The 17,796-nt window shown below is 33.0% G+C and overlaps 1 protein-coding gene across 6 annotated transcripts in view; it reads left to right on the forward strand.

Annotated features, from left to right (window-relative positions):
* Zranb3 (zinc finger RANBP2-type containing 3) overlaps positions 1-17,796 on the forward strand; it is a 232,121-nt gene that overhangs the window by 130,595 nt on the left and 83,730 nt on the right. For all 6 annotated transcript variants that reach the window (XM_046463792.2, XM_046463794.2, XM_046463796.2 and 3 more), the window contains 2 exons: positions 15,454-15,625; positions 16,827-16,943. In XM_046463792.2, coding sequence (XP_046319748.1) covers positions 15,454-15,625; positions 16,827-16,943 — 289 coding nt within the window. The remainder of the gene's footprint in view (positions 1-15,453; positions 15,626-16,826; positions 16,944-17,796) is intronic.

The following is a 17,796-nucleotide window of genomic DNA, read 5'->3' on the forward strand; positions in this document are numbered from 1 at the left end:
TCATCTTCAGAGGGAGAGACAGCCACAGAAGTATTTCTCACAATGTAGATCTGGAAGTCCCTGAATAAACAGGGGTGGACTAAGTGATTTGGATAATCTTTCCCAGTCCCAAATCTGACTTTCTTCATATTGATTTTAAATAATGAGTAAAACACCAATTCTTCCTTTAATCAGTGAATTACTAAAATGAGTTCTTATATAGGTTACACCAACATTTTATTATTTCTGTGCAAACGAATAGAAAAACTAGTACCATCTGGCTAATTTTTGTTAAGAATTCTAAATTGATTTTGTTTATAATTTGAAGTGAATGGTTATATGTTGGCACAAAGGGCTTAATTATTATACTACAGCCTTAATTCATATACTAAAGTGAGTTTTGATTAAACTATGCATCCTTTTGGATGCTAGTTTGAACAAAGTAATAAATCTTTAGTCTTTAACAAGTTTTTTTGGGGGGGTGGGGGGGTACTGGGTATTGAACATGGGCGGTCAACCATTGAGCCACATCCCCAGCCCTATTTTGTATTTTATTTAGAGACAGGGTCTCACTTTTGCTGAGACTGACTTTGAACTCTTGATCCTCCTGCCTCAGCCTTCTGAACCACTGGGATTGCAGGCATGCGCCACCGTGCCCACCTTAAGAAGTTATTTTTTTTCCATTTTTTTAGTTGTAAATGAACACAATACCTTTATTTTTATTTATTTATTTTTATGTGGTGCTGAAGATTGAACCCAGTGCCTCAAATATGCCAGGCAAGTGATCTACCACTGAGCCACAACCCCAGCCCCCAAGGTATTTTTTAAACAGTGCATATAAATGAAAATGAATGATGTTTTGCTGTCTTGTAGATTGATTCTACAAATTAATGTTTCTTCTACTTAAAAATCAACAGTAACATCTATTTTGAATATTGTTAGTGTTCTACCATCTGTCTTCCTATAGAACATAATCTTGATTTAGTTTATATATATATATCTACTCAGGTATTTACTCAGGGGAAATTTGCCCTGTATACAATTTTGCTGATGGATTCAGGTTGTCTTAGTTATGATTCTTGCCTATAGACAAGAAAAGTTCAAGAAGCTGAGGCAGGAGGAGCATGAGTTCAAGGCCAGCCTTGATAACTTACTGAGACCTTTTCTCAAAATAAAATGAAAAGGGGTTGAGGTTGTGGCTCAAAGGTAGAGCACTTGCCTAGCATGGGACACTGGGTTTGATCCTCAGCACCACATAAAAATAAAATAAAGATATTGTGTCCACCTATAACTAAATAATAAATATTTTTAAAATAAATAACTAAAATGAAAAGGTCTAGGGATGTAGCTCAGTGGTAAAGAGCCCCAGGGTTCAATCCCCAGCCAAAAAAAGAAGAAAAGAAAAGAAAATTGCCTATGTAAAACAAACCTACTAGATTTGCTTTGAGAGAACTAGAAAAACCTAAGTGTTCAACAAGCATATCTTTCTGTTGTTTTGTTTAGGACTTGACAATGAAAATGTATACTTGTCCTTTTTTTAATTAATGCAAACACTGTTTCAAAGAAAGTCTCATCTTTATGAAGTGCTGAATGATTGTATAGATTGTGTTCTATTTTTCTGTTTTCTAGAGAAAGCCATTTTAAGATTAATATCATGCTTCTCAAAAGCGATTTTCTTCCAGGTTCCATCAAAAGTTTTGCTTTTCCATTACTTCTTTACCTTGAAAGCTCTGTAGTTTCATAGACTCATACTCAGATCAAGGCATATCCTGGCATTTTAAATTAGTCTGTGCCATGCTATATTTTTTCTGTAATGTTTTGATTCTGTGAAGGTGCCATTTTCACACTATAATTTTGCAGAATGCAAATCATGGTTAGTTATTCTGTTCTAGACCCATATTTTATATTCAAAATGTCATGGCTGTGTTCAAAATAAAGTTAAGCTTGAGCAAAATGTTACATTGCCTTTATAAAGTTTATTAAATACCTAAGTAATGGCAAACAGAAGCATACCGATGCAAATGTGATTAGAGAGAAGTCAGGGTCTAAGTAACCGTGTACCTAGTTTGATTTGAGAGGCACAGAGCAAAGGATTACTTAACCAGAAAATCCCCTATCCAAAATGCATTACATCATTCAGTTTACTGAGTTATATTTAGAGTAAGCTATAAATATAAATGTGACTTGAAGATTTTGAATGATCAATTGGTCGAGCTAGAAAAGACTTTAGAATTCATCCAGTATCCCTCTGTCAATTTATAGGCAACTTGTGAGGCTAAATTGCTTGTCCTATATCTGATTTTTTTCTTACTCCCATCCCTCACCCCATTTACTTTTCCTGACAGTAAGACTTAAGAAATGGCAACTTAAATAAATATTACTTTACATAGAAAAAATACCCTGTTATAAGGAGGTACCATTAAAAGGTACACTGTGGAAGACATACCTGTCCTCTCTAATATTATGCTTAAAGATTAGCATATCCCAAGAAGAGCTGGAGATATAGCTCAGTGATAAAGTGCTCCACCTAGCATGCACAAGGTCCTTCATTCTGTTCCCAATATAATAACATCAAATTTTTGCCAGTTCTACTTCTTAGGAGAATTAGTTGTCTAAATTTTTATGAGAGGGAAGCTGGGTGATAATGTACATTAAAGGTATTTATAGCCATTCCCAGAATGTTAATTAATGGGTTATGGTCACCTTCAGGAAACATCTCTTACGGAGTTGCACTGTACTTTTTCCTCAACACTGTCTCATTTAATGTTCTCGCCCATGTCTAAATAGAGTTGATGTATATTCCACTTGCAAATGGCTCAAATCTGAGAAAAGTTAATATATGGTATGGCAGAAATAGTTTGAAGAATAATTAGAAAAAGTTAATAAGATAAATTTTGCACTTATGTTTGGAAAAGTTGGCTTTTGTGAAAGGTGTTTGATAACTTACTATACTTCAGTTCAAAAAGACTTCAGTTTTGAATAAATCTAGACTAAATTGGAGTAAGGGATGGCTCTACTCATTGCTTATGTTTTGCTTATAATTTAATTATTCATTAAAAAATATTTTAGGGTACCTGTTATATGCTATGACATGTGATAGCCATCAAATATTCATTAGGAAACAAGACCCACATGGTCCCGGCCTTCACTGAGTTTTCAAGTCAGATACTAACCAGGTAATTACAGTTGTGACAAGGCTCATAAAAAGAAGTAAAGGATGCTATGGCAGAGTATATCAGAGTGAACTAATCAAGTCACAGAGGCCAGAAGAAGTATCCTGTTAGTAAGTAATATTTTTTGCTTTTCAGGCACAGGCCCAGATCAAGAGAGATTGCTGTACCATTGAGCTACTAAAAATAGTCCTATTCAGCTGAATATTCTAGAGCTATAAAAAAAGGGTATCAAGAAAATGGCAGAGTTAGGTAGATCTCATGTTATACAGAATCTTGTTCTTCATCCTAATAGGAAAGCATTGTACAGTGTTTTGGTTTTTAGTTGTCACTATTGTTGGGGTTTTTATTGTAGTAAAAGAGAACAAACTTTGCTCTTTAGCCATTTTTAAGTGTACAGTTCAATAACTTAAAGTACATTTACATCATTGTACCACCATCACTACTACTAAAGTTCCATTACTAGAACGTTTTTATCATCCCAAACTAAAACTCTGTACTCGTCATACTGTGCTTTCTATTAGGTTTCTGCAATGTGAGGTTTTAAAGCATGGAAGAGATGTGCATGATTAGATTTATAAGTTTTGGGGTTGTTTAAAGACAATAATTTCACATGGTTCAAAATTCTAAAATTCTATAATCTAATTCTAAAATTCTATAATCTCGTTCATTTAGCTTCTCCTCTCTATAGGCAGTTATATGTAGTTTAATGTTTCTTCATACAACCTGTGTGCATATTCAAGCAAATTCATATTTTTGCAAAGATGTTAGTGTATTGGAAACATAATTATTGTTTTGTATTTTTTACCTTTGTCTTTTTTCTTATATACATAAATAGCTTCATCCTTTTTTATGAGTACACAGTATTATATTATTTAGAATATGCCATATTTTATGGAGTGGTAGGGAGTTGAGACACTTTGTAGCTCAAGTCTTATTTTCTCTATGAAAGAGAGATGCAGTGGTACACTCTTGTAATCCCAGCAGTTCCCAAGTCTGAGGCAGGAGATTTGAAAGTTCATGGCCAGCCTCAGCAATGTTGTGAGGCCTTAAATAACTTAGTGAGATCCTATCTTAAAATTAAAAAAAAAATAAAAAATAAAAAGGACTAGAGATGTAGCTCAGTGGTAAAACACCTCTGGGTTCAATCCCTAGGACTCTCCCTCCACCCTGCAAAAATAAGGAGAGGACAGTCATAAGTACCAAGAAATAAAAAAGTGGAGCATTAAAATTTTTTAGAGTTGATATGGTTTGAAATTTTGTCAAATGAGGCAAAATAGTGAGATTCATGTGTAGTAGGATTGTTTGCAATACAAAGTAACTTTTGAGGTCAGTAACTAGATTTGCAGTGGATCCTGTATTTTCTAATATCTGATTTCCCCAGTAACACCCAGGAGCCTGGCACAGGTACTGTGTGACAAGAAAATTTAGGCTATCTTGATAAGAACAAAGCTAATATATGAACTCAGATATCATAATAATGTATGGGAAGAAGACAGATGAGGGCAAGAAGCATATCATGATATAGAGAAACTAGAGCAGTCAGTTGACTGAAATGTCCTTATGAGATAGTAAAGATGAGTATAAATGAGCAGATACCCTAGAAGGATGGGGTGTATAGGGATTAGTATTTCCGAGTTTACCAGATAGAGCTATTTTTCAGGACCAAGTTATAGCTGTGTAAGTGAATGCTTGAAGTAGATTTTAGAAGGTCATTGAAGACAAGAAGTTCAAAGAACTAGAAGGGAATTAAAAATCATATTTTAAGAAGTATTTTAACAAATGAAAACATATATGAGAAAGAGTGACCAGAATGAGAGAATTTCATATTTAGCTCCACAAATGCTTAACATTATTGATTGCCTACTATATTTAAGACATTATTTCAGAGCTGCCCATGATACAAGACTGAGTAAGACATAGCGCTTGATCTTAAGAAGTCTATAGAAATTTCAAAAAGAGAAGACCTTAGGGAAATAAGTCTTAAATATTTAAAGATCTGTCATGTTTTAAAGGAATTAGACTTTTGTCTTTGTGGCCTCTAAGGGCAGAACTAGTTTCAAATAATGGAACTTACTAGGGAGTTAGATTTTTGTCTTAATGTGAGTAAGAACTTTTAAAATATACATTAAAAAGATGTAGAAAAAGAAGTAAAACAATGAAATCAAAAAAGGAAAAGTACCATATTTACTTTTTTTTTTTTAAGTTTTCGGTGGACACAACATCTTTATTTTATTTTTATGTGGTGCTGAGTATCAAGTGCAGCACCCCGTGCATGCCAGGTGAGCGCGCTACCACTTGAGCCACATCCCCAGCCCTGATTTCACTTTTTAAAAATTTCTACCCTTGTCCGTATATATAAAAAGTCTAACAGTTTATATCTAGCCTGCCTGTAGTCCTCTCAGCTACTAATTTTCATTTAGTATCACCTTGTCCAAAACTTTACCATTGCTTTTATAAGTTGTCTTTTTCTTTATTTTTACTAACTTAAAGATTATTGCTTTTGGGAAAATGATTCATACCTATTTTAATAAATCAGGGAAAAGATTTTATAAATAAGTAAAATTTAATCAACTGAAATCTCTCTGTCCAGATATTACCATTACTAATGTATTTTGATGACTTTTCCTGTAGATAACTTCTCTGTTTAAATATAATTATGGATGGGTAGATGGATGGATGATAGGAAGGTAGGTAGGTAGATAGATACAAAGACAGACAAGCAATTTTATATAGATTATACATACTTCATAATGTGCTTTGTTTCATTTCATATTTTTAGGACATCTTTCCATATCAATAACTATAATACATCATTTATATTTACTACATATTACATTTTATATAGAAGATACTATGTTGTTTGTTTTATATATATTATTTTTAATTTTTCCAACAGTTCTACAAGGTAGTGGTATATGTGGTATTTGATAAATGAGGAAACTGATTTTGGAAAAATGAAGTAATATGTCCAAGTCAAAGAACTAAAAAGTGAATTTAGTCACCCTTTGCCACCATTTTATTCTTTTTTCTAATATTTGGATTATTTTTAAATTCAATGTATATCTTTATATTGTTGACTAAATAAATGGACTAAATAAATTAATGTTGTTCTCTAATAAATCAAGTAACTGATTATTACTTTCTTGGGAAACCTTTTTATTTTATTATTAACTATTTGTTTTTCTCTTTCAGCTTGGTCTTTTATATAGCCATTGTTATTTTTTTTTTACTGAAATATTTCAACAGACCTGTCAACTTCCAATAGGTCTTAAAAACACATTGTTTTTTTTTTTTTTTCTTTTTCCTGGTGGCTTCTCTCCTATAGCTCTAATACTATTATCATGAATTTTCCTTTGCAGTTAAGCTCTTTTGGATTCCATGTTTTTTGTTTCTTAGTTTATTCTTTGACATTTCGAAGATTCTAGTATGGGAAAAAATTCAATGTATACAAAAATAGATGCTATGGTATAATGAACCCTCCTTCCCCCATGTGTTCGTCACCCAGCTTCAACAATTATCAGTTGGTATAATTTTTTTCCTTAAGTGTTGACAGAACTCAAAGTAAGCCTGGTTCTGGTTCCTGAAACTGGCTCTTTCTGTTTAATTAATGGTTCAGTGTCTTGGGATTATCTGTTTTGTCTTGTGGATTTTACGAGATTGTGATTTTCAAGGAATTAATCTATTTCACCTATACTGTTGAATTTGTAGGCATAGCATAGAGTTGTTCAGTCTATCCACTTATTATCCTTTTAATACCCATGGGGTAGTGGTAGGTACCCTCTTTAATTTCTGATATTAGTGATTCCTGTCATATCTCTCCTTTTTCCTCTCTCTCTCTCTCCACTCCGACCCACCTCTTTTTTTAGGCTAGTGCCTTATTTAGTTTTTTGAACTTTTAAAAGACTAGGTTTTCATTTTATTTTCTATACTTATTTCCTGTTTTCAATTTCTTTGATATCTGCTTTCATTTTTATTATCTCCCTTTTTTTACTTACTTAAGAATTAATTTTCTTTTTTTTTTCCAGTTTTAAATGGAAAAGTTTATTGATTATACATCATTTTTCTTTTTTATGTGTGTTTATTTATTTAGTGGTGCTGGTGATCAAACCCTAGGCCTTGCACATCCTAGGCATGCACTCTACCACTGAGGTACACCCTCAAACTTCATTTTTTAATATATTGATTTAGTACTAAAAATTTCATCTTAAGCATTACTTTTGCTGCATCCCACAAATTTTGAAAATGTGTATTTTCACTTTAATTTAGTTCAAAATATTTTTTAACTCTTCAAGATTCCTTTTTTTGACTCATATTATTTACAAGTGTGTTGTTTAATCTCTCAGGGTGGATGGGGTTTCCCAGCTGCCTTTTCATTAATGACTTCTTGTTTAATTTCTTTGTGTTTTGAGAGTGCCATTATATGATTTCTATTCTTTTAAAGGTGTTATAGTGTATTTATGATCCAGAATATGATCTATCATGATTACTATTCATGTAAACTTGAAAATAATGTATAGGCTGCTGTTATTAAATGAAGTAGTCTTTAGATGATAATTATATCTAGTTGATTGATGCTGCAAGAGAGATTAGGAAGGTAAGAAATAGAATAGTCCATAACTACCACCATGCTCTAGGATATACCCTTTCAACTGAAGAGAATTTGACTTTATGAGAAATTCAATTTAATATCATTGTTAGTTTTTGAAATTTATTTTTTACACTTTATTTACATTGATAATAATAACTATGCCATCTTTGTGGCTATACATTCACTTCAGAATGTTTATTGTTTCCTAATATAAGGCTTTTAAGAGGGCTAGGGAAGTAGCTCTCTGGTAGAACACTTGCCTAGCATGTGCAAAGCCCTGGATTGGATCCCTAGCCTTGCCAAAAAAAAAAAAAATTAAGATCTTGTAGTTAAGATCTTGTGTGGGCTGGGGTTATGGCTGAGTGGTAGAGCATTTGCCTAGCATGTGTGAGGCACTGGGTTCGATTCTCAGTACCACACATAAGAAAATAAATAAAGGTCCATCAACAACTAAAAAGAAAAAAGACTGTCTTAAAGTAAAAAAAAAAAAAAATATCTTGTGTATTCAACTTCCTGGAATATGTGTGTTTTGGCGGGAGGGGTATTGGTCTTTATTGTTCTTTTTGGCTTTTTATGTATCGACTTTGTTTTAAAATAATGAATTACAAACATATTAAATGTCTTTACCCTCAGAATTTACCCTTATGTGTACACTGCATAATAGCTATAAACAAACATGAGCAATTAAGGAAAGTAGTCATATTGTAGAGTTCAATCCTAGGAACCTAAGGCCACTTTTCATAATAAATGTGTGATGCTCCCCTTATTATACTGAAATGGAATTCATAGACATAATAATCGATGACCACATATAATTTCAAAAAAATCAATAGGACCCCAGCATAACAGAAAAAAAATAAAAATTAAGGAACCTTTAAAATATGTACTTTACTAATGTAAATAGGTGAGTGACTACATTACAACAATTTAAAATAAGAATGAAATAAATGTTTGTATATTGGGTTGTTTGGAATCTAAGACTCCATTGATTATAAAATGTACTGTTACTTAACCACCAAGGTTAAGACTCCTATGTTAAACTAATAAATATCTGTGAATTTTAAAGATATTAAATGGGAGAAATGTGATCATAAAACTGATGAGATTGGTAAATGTATAGAATCATTATGAGTACCTCTTCTGCAGATGCACACTAATAGAGAGTGTGTTTGCAGTTCAGCTACCCCAGAACCATTAAGTGTCAGTGGCTTAGATTTTCCAAAGTGGCAAACCACTCAGGGTTAAGTTTCAAACAAAACAATACACAATATCCCTTTGAGTTAACATCATTTGTAGTTCCTAGAAAATTTATTCCGTATTAAAAACTGTATAAAAATTACTTTGTCGCAACAACCCTGAGTTCTTGGCTCTCATTGTCTTTTTTTAGACAGAGTAGAAGCAGATTGATGACTTCACCACTGCTCTCTTTACATTTTTTGTTCTATTTCTGGGCCAGAGAGACGTTTATCTTGTCTTTGTTCCCAAACATGAATTTTTGTTTTCTTTTTGTATTTTACCCATCCCTAAGCAGGGAGCATATATCAAAGTCTGAACTTACTGATCCACATTGTGTGGAAGCCTTTTCATTTGGATTTTTAAACTATGTGTAGGTATATCCTTGATAAAAGTATTCTTTAAAAATATAGTTCTAAGATTTAAAAATCAGCAGCTAAATGCCATAAGCAGCTATGTAGTCAAAAGTAAGTTCTGAGAGGCTGGGGCTATGGCTCAGCGGTAGTGCACTTGCCCAGCATGTGTGAGGCACTGGGTTCACTTCTCAGCACCGCATATAAATAAATAAAAAATAAAGGTCTATCAACAACTAAAAAAAAGTAAGTTCTAAAAGCTGGAGATATAGCTCAGTGGTATAGCACTTACCTGACATGGAAAAGGCCCTTGGTTCAATCCTCAGTACCACAGCCCATTCCCCCTCCAAAAGAGAGAGAGAGAGAGAAATAAAGAGGGAAAAGTAAATTCTGGTGGGAGAGAAATAAAGGGGGAAAAGTAAATTCTGGTGGGCTGGGGTTATGACCCAGCGGTAGAGTGCTTGCCTAGCATATGCGAGGCTCTGGGTTCGATCCTCAGCACCACATCAAAATAAATAAATAAAATAAAGGTATTGCATCCTACTACAACTAAAAATAAATATATATTTAAAAAAGTAAATTCTGGTGACTACAACAAAAAGTAGTGGAAAATTTTTTAGCTTTTTTCTTCCAAAATTTGTGTCATTCTTCCTAACATGTAATATGAAAGCAACAACTTCTACTATAGTAATGTGCAAGTTAAACATTATATACTTTCTTTTATTTTATTTATTTTTGGTCCTGGGGATTGAACCCAGGGGCACACAATCACACTACCACATCCCCAGCCCTATTTATTTTTTATTTAGAGACAGGGTCTCACTGAGTTGCTTAGGCCTCACTAAGTTGCTGAGACTAGCTTTGAACTCACGATCCTCCTGTCTCGAACTCCCGAGTCGCTGGGATCATAGGCATGCACCAGCATACCTGGCAGATAACATTATATCTTAACATTTGAAATAAATGGTAATTTAAACAAATAGGAGTTTTATATAGGTATATTAATTAAAATTTATACAAATTATTTTGTAAACCTGTGTTTATACTGTGTTGTATCATCATACTTTGGAACTCAGAAATTTCAGTAGATTTACATCAGTTCCTTATATTTAAAGAGATCAAGGATTTGAGAGAAATTTTAGTAGAGAAAATAATAGAAATTATTCCTAGGATGGCAAAAGCAAAATGCTTTTCTTTCCTTTTCATTCTTCCCTTATTACTGACGAGTTTCAACTTTTTTCCTGGCTTTAACTCTTAAAACTCATGGCGTCTATATCCACAGACCACTTCCCCTAAAGCCTGAACCGATTACAACAATATTATCATGCTAGAAATCTTCATTGTACTTACATAGCATAAGTACGTAACAGTCAACATTTTGAAAATCATACTTACTTTTTCCCCTTGAAAACTATTCTTAACCCAGTAGATTCAATCTGGGATGATCAAAATTCAGTCCTATAAGTTAAAACTTAGAAGTATAATTGCTGCTGTACCTTACTACAAATATGCAATTATCATGTTCTGTGGACTATTACTTTAATTGTGTGTGCATGTGTTTGTTTGTGTGTGTGTTGCTGTGGATCAAACTTGATGCCTTGTGCATACCTAGGCAAGCAATATAATCACCAACTCCCTCAACCTGATGAAGGGCATTTACAAAAATCCCACAGATAATGGTAATTCTTAATTGTCAAAACCCAAATATTTTCCCCTAAGATCAGGATAAGACTGTCTTATTGCTACTATCATTTGTTCAATATTGTACTAGAAGTTTTAGCCAGAGCAATTAGGCAAAGAAATTAAATAAATAAAAGGAGTTCATTGGAAAAATAGAAGTAACTTGTATTTTCAGGTGACATGGTCTTATATATTAAAAATCCTAAGGAATCCACTAAAAAACTCTTAGAACTGAAAAACGATATCAGCAAAGTTACAGAATACAAGATCAGTATACAAAAAGCAATTTGATTTCTAAAACTTTCAATGAATAATCCAAAAATGAAATTAAGAAAACAACTTTATTCACAATAGCATCAAAAATAATAAAATATTTACAAATACATTTAATAAAAATGTGTAACACTTTTACTCTGAAATTATAAAATATTGTTGAAAGAAATTATAGATGTAAGTGGGAAAACATTCCATGTCCATAGAATAGAAAGACTGGTAAGAGGATAATATTCCTCAAACTTATTTATAGATTTAACACAATCCCTATCAGAATCTTGGCCAATTTCCTTTTTACAAATAAATAAAGTAATTCTAAAATTTATGTTGAATTGAATTGCAAGGGAACTAGAATAGCCTAAACGTAAAAAGAAAAACAGGACTAAAGGGATGGATTACAGTGCTAATCAAGAGAGTGTGGTCCTTACATGAAGATAAATATCTAGATCAGTGGAATAGAATTAATAGTCCAGAAATAAACTCATTTACAGTTAACTGATTCTTAACAAAAACAACAGCATTTAAATGGTTCTGGGACAACTTGATAGCCACAAAGAAAGAATGAAATTGAACGTTCACCTCATACCATATATAAAAGTTAACTCAAAATGGAACAGAGAGCTAAATGTAAAGACAATGTTTTTAAAACATTTTTAAATGTTTTCATGAGAAAACATACGAGTGAATCTTTATACTTTGGATTTGTTAAGGCATTTTTAGATATGATACTAAAAGCACTAGCAACAAAAGAAAAACTAGACAAATTGCACTTCATTCAAATTAATAACTTTTTTTTTGTATTGAGGATTGAACCATAGAGCACCTAACCACTGAGCCACATCCTCAGCCTTTTTATATTTTATTTAGAGACAGAGTCTCACTGAGTTGCTTAAGGCCTTGCTAAGATGGTGAGTGAAGCTGGCTCTGAACTCATGATCGTCCTGTCTCAGCCTCCTGAGCAGGTGGGATTACAGGCATACGCCACTGCACCCAGCTCAAAATAAGTTTTGTACTTCAAGATATACCATCAAAAAAATGGAAACACCACCCACAGATTGGGAAAAATATTTGCAAATCATATATTTGATAAGGAATGTATATGTAGAATATGTGAATTGCTCCTATAATTCAATAATAAAAAGAAACAATTCAAAAATTGGGCAGAGGATTTGAGAAGACATTTCTCAAAAAAAAAAAAAAAAAGATAAACAAATGACCATCAAACACATCAAAAAATGCTTGACTTCATTAGTCATCAGGGAATGCAAGTCAAAAGCATGAGATACCACTTTGCACACATTAAATTGGCTAGACACAGAGAATAAGTATGGCAAGGGTATGGAGAAATTGTAACCCTTATGCAGTGCTGACAGCAATATAATATGGTAAAGTCATTTTAGAATCCTCATACACTGCCAATGAGAATGTAAAGTAATCCAACTGCTTTGGAATGATTCTTGGCATTTTCTCAAATGATCAGACATAGAGTTAACATATGACCCAGTCATTCCACTACTAGACATTACCCACAAGAAATGAAAATATATGATCATACAAACTTGTACCTGAATGTCTGTAGTAGCTTTATTCATAAAATACAAAATTGGGAAACAACCCAAATGTCCACCATTGGACAAATAATAAACAAATTTTGGTATATTCATACAGTGGCATTTTATTCAATCTTCAAAAGGAATGAAATATTGATTTATGCAATCACATGGATGAAAACTTTGAAAACACTATGTTAGCTGAAAGAAGGCAGTCATAAAACACCACATAATGTATGATTTCACTCATGAAAGTTCAGAAAAGGAAAATACAGATAGAAAGTAGATTAGTGGTTGCTTAGGGATTGGGTGGCAAGACAGAAAAGTTGGGAAGAGACCAGCCATTTAGGGGTGACACTCTAGCCCCCTTGCCCTTGTTATTTCCCCTTCACACTCCAAAACTGAGACTGGGATTCCGACAAATGTGGTGTTGCCAGCATTCTTTAGAGTAAATGCTACCTCTAGCATTCTGTGTTTCCACTGAAAGAGAAATGGTAGAAGTGGAAGGTAGCAAGAAATAATTTTTCTAAACCATATTTAATACCAAGAGTATGGCTTATGACATATGGGTAAAATACCCAGGGAGCAACTAGTTAAATCTTCTCACCATAGTGTGAAGCTTACTAAGAAGTGAAGAAACCTCATCTTTACATACCTAACAGTGTACTGTATTCTGACTACAAAACAGATCTGCACTTCTAAAGCACAGGACATAAGTGCTCTGCAGAAAGCAGGTGTGGCCTTAGTGGTAGATCTGTTTTAAGATACCTTTGTGCTCTGTGCTAGCATGTAACAATTATGCCAAAAAAACCCCTCAAATTAGCATATTGCATACATGCAGGGTATGTTGTGTAAGTGAAGAATGTGCTTAAGAATCCATTTTAATGGGAGATCTTTAATTCTGAAGACAAAACCAACAAACAAATCTCTTATCAACCTCTTTTTTCTGTTATTGGCAGTTTGGAATGTTAAATTTTTTTAAACTGCAATTCAAAAGGTTCCTAAGTATATGAATGGAAAAATAGGTAATGGAATTAGATATTGACAAGTGTTTTCCCATTTTCATTAAAATTTTTAATATAAATATGAGGAAATAAAATATTAATGAAGTAAAAAATTTTAATGGAAAAGTTTCAGCAGTTCAGTTTATTGTGATTATGCATAAACCCATTAAACTTTTTGTGCAATGGCAGCACTTAGATTTTTTTTTTAAATGAATGAATTTCTTGTTGATGACAACTAAATGGTATCTTTCATTTTGTCATACAGTACATTCTATCCATTTACTACAGTCTTCTAATCAAATCTACAGTGCAAGCATAATTTTTAATGTAAATTGTACTTTTCCTGTATGTTTAGTTTGACACATTAAACAAAAATATTTTAATATTTGTAAGCTCCAGCTTTCTCAAATTGAGATCTATTTGTGCTAAAATAGGCCCAAACCCCATGAAAATGGATAATTACTTAAATTATAAGTATTAGGAATCATAATACAACTTAACAGGAATTTTTCCTTATTCTTTAACAGCTATTTTTAATAGTGGGTAGTATAAACCCCTAAGAGATGATTGGGAATTTTATGTGTAGTAATTGTTGTCACAGTGATAGGGGGCCAGCTGTCCAGATGTAAATTCAGTAGTTTCCCCAGATTACAATCTTTGTCTTAACACTTGCTTACATTACTTGGTACTTCCAATTCCTGATCTTCTCAGGGATCTAGAGAATAATTTGCCTTTTGCAAGCATTTTAAATTGTTGCTTGCTTGCTTTTGCTACATCAGTTACCACTTGTTCATCTACATTGTACCTTCTAAATATTTCTTTAAGTTACATATCCTCTGATATCTTCTCTCTCACTCTCTTTCATGATAGTTTTGTGTCTTTTTGTTTGTTTGTTTTTAATTCCTCTGGTGTCAATTCATTGGTTTCAAAGGAAAAAAAGAATACCAGGTAATCTGCTATGCTTAACAGTTCAAGTGGAGATAGTTGGTATGAATAGAGAGTAGGGGAAATGTTTGAGATGTTTTGAGTAATAATAATGACTGGCTAGTGTACTGACAGTTTATTTCTACTCATGGCTAGATCTGCTAAACATACTGCCATGTATAATCCCACCCAAATGCCAATAATGCCCCCATTTAGAAACAATGACCTAGTCCAATTCTGCGTTACCTGTCCATCCCAGCTTTAACTCAGTGTAAATAGTGTTTAGACACTAACTTTTCTATATTTGAGTAATATGTAAGCTTGTTAATTAACATTTCTTACATTAAGCTTTTTGAAATTAATTTTCATCAGAAATAGTGAAAGCAACATCATGGCTCGTTATCATTAAAAGAGGAAGAAAGTAGACAGGTAGGGTAGCACACACCTGTAATCTCAGTGACTTGGGAGTCTGAGGCAGGAGAATCACAAGTTCAAAGCCAGACTCAGCAACTTAGAAGGGCCGAAGCAACTTAGTGCAACCCTGACTCAAAAAGTGTTGGGGATATTGCTCAGTGGTTAAGTGCTTCTGGATTGAATCCCCAATATCAGTTTAAAAAAAAAAAAGAACATATCAGATAAATTGTTTTCTTACTCTAGCATTCAGCTTTGCAAAATGTTTTTACTTTCTATTTACAGATATTTTGGTAAAAGACCTCAGTGGGATTATAGAGGGGCATCAAATCTTAAGGAACTTCACCATCTATTAAATGACATAATGATTAGAAGATTAAAGACTGAAGTTTTAACCCAGCTGCCCCCTAAAATCAGACAACATATTCCATTTGATCTTCCCGACAAAGCAGCCAAGGTGAGAACCTTCATTTGATTGAAAGTCATTGTAAAATCATTTTAAATTATACTATTAAAGATTGTACATATTTCACAGAAGGAAAAGCCTGCTTTCTTAAAATAGGTTTAATTAATAGAGCATATGAATTGATTTTGTATCTTTTCAGGAAGAGTGTGGAAGAATTTAATTTTAGTTATCAAATATGTGAACAGATATAGTAACCTAGTGATTAAAAATATTTATGCTGAATATAGAAAAAAAGTACTTCAACTGCAACAAAGATTTAGCAGTAAGAATTCAAAATGTCTATAATGTGAGACCCAATAATAAAGAAAATTGTTTTTCTTGCTGTAGAATTTTTTTAAAGTGTGAATAGATGTCTTTGAGAATACCGTAAGTGTAACCCTACTCTTGAAATCCTCAAACTCTGTAATTATATTGTAAGATGTAGCATTCAACATAGCAGAAAGCCAAAAGTGTGTTTTACCTAAACCTTATGTGTATTTACTTTTGAGGAGTGCAATGTTTATATATTCTTTAAATTTTGCAAATCTGGACATGGCTTTGGGGGCAAGGAGCTTTTATTATATCTTGAAAACTTAAAGTAAGCATTTTGCAAATATGGAGCAATGTGTTATTTCTAAAATAAGAATGATCCAATTTTCTTCACTTTTTTAGCATTAGAAAGAAAAATAAAATGATACATCAACTTATGATTGTATTTTATTTTTATTGAACCACTATTCTCCAAATCTTTATGCTTATTTAAATCTTACCTTTTCGTAAGAATATTTTACAACCATATACATTTTAACCACCCTGCTTTCCTATGTGTTTAACTTTTTATTTTCACTTTACAAAATATTTGTCCTTAAGATTGGTTGATTTATGAAGCTAGCAAAGGCACTTGTATCTTATCTTTCTTTCTTTTTTTAATATTTTTTAAGTTTTGGATGGACACAGTATATTTATTTATTCATTTTTATGTGGTGCTGAGGATTGAACCCAGTGCCTTACACATGCAAAGCAAGCGCTCTACCACTGAGCCACAATCCTAACCCTGCACTGATGTTTTAAAATGAACACATTGGCATCTATAAGAATTTTCTTTTTGTTTTTCTACTCAGAAGAGGAAAGAAGTAGGACATGATTCATGATCACATTAATTGTTATGTTCTTTATGCTGTATTCCTAAATAATTTTATTTTATCCCACATAGGATTTGAATACCAGTTTGGAAGAGTGGAAAAAATTAATGAGATCTCCAAATCCAGGTGGCACAGAGACTGTTCTGGGCTTGATTACTCGCATATTTAAACAGACTGCTATTGCCAAGGTACCTCATTGTTATGCCATCAAACATAAATTTTTAATATATTTTAATGTTATTATTAAATAGGTTTTTATTAAGTAGGATCTACTGTTTTGGGAGTGGGACAAGAACAAAAGCTGTCTACCCTAAGGTATGGGCATCAAACCCTGTTGGAACTCAGGACCTTGACATGATATAAGGGAAAGATCTATTACAGCTGGAGGTGGGGCTAAAACTTCTTCAGGACCATCCATAGTGACAAGACAGTTTGGGTGGGGGTGGGAGGCAGAAAAACTAAAAAGTAACACGTGTAAGGCTTAGCTGAGTTGGTACCAATAGATTCGAGATCTCCTGTGCCCCACCATGAACTCAACACTGAAATATCTTCATAATCTACCACTGGAGGAGAAAGAAAGCCTTCTATGCAGGGCTGCTGAAAAACTGACAGTGCAATTATAACACACTATCACAAAGTAGAAGCATCACATTGCTAGGGGACTTTGAAGTTCATGTACTAATGGTAAATGTAACAACAAGAGAATCTAAGCAGCACCCCAATTTTTTTTCTTTTGATTTGTTCTTTTTAGTTATACATGATAGAAGAGTATATTTTAACATATTTATACAAACATGGAGTATATCTTATTCTAATTAGGATCTAATTGTGGTTGTATATGATGTGGAGATTCACTGTGGGGTATTACATATGTACATAGGAAAGTTAAGTCAGATTGATTCTACTGTCTTTCTTATTCCTGCCTCCCTCCCTTCCCTTCATTCCATTTTGTTTAATCTACTCAACTTCTGTCCCATACCCCTTGTTGTGTGTTAGTATCCACATATCAAAGAGAACATTCATCTTTTGGTTTGGGGGGGA

Source organism: Marmota monax, unplaced genomic scaffold (genome assembly GCF_021218885.2).
Source record: "Marmota monax isolate L192 unplaced genomic scaffold, Marmota_monax_Labrador192_F-V1.1 WCK01_AAM20220418_F8-fsc00034, whole genome shotgun sequence".
NCBI lineage: Eukaryota > Metazoa > Chordata > Mammalia > Rodentia > Sciuridae > Marmota > Marmota monax.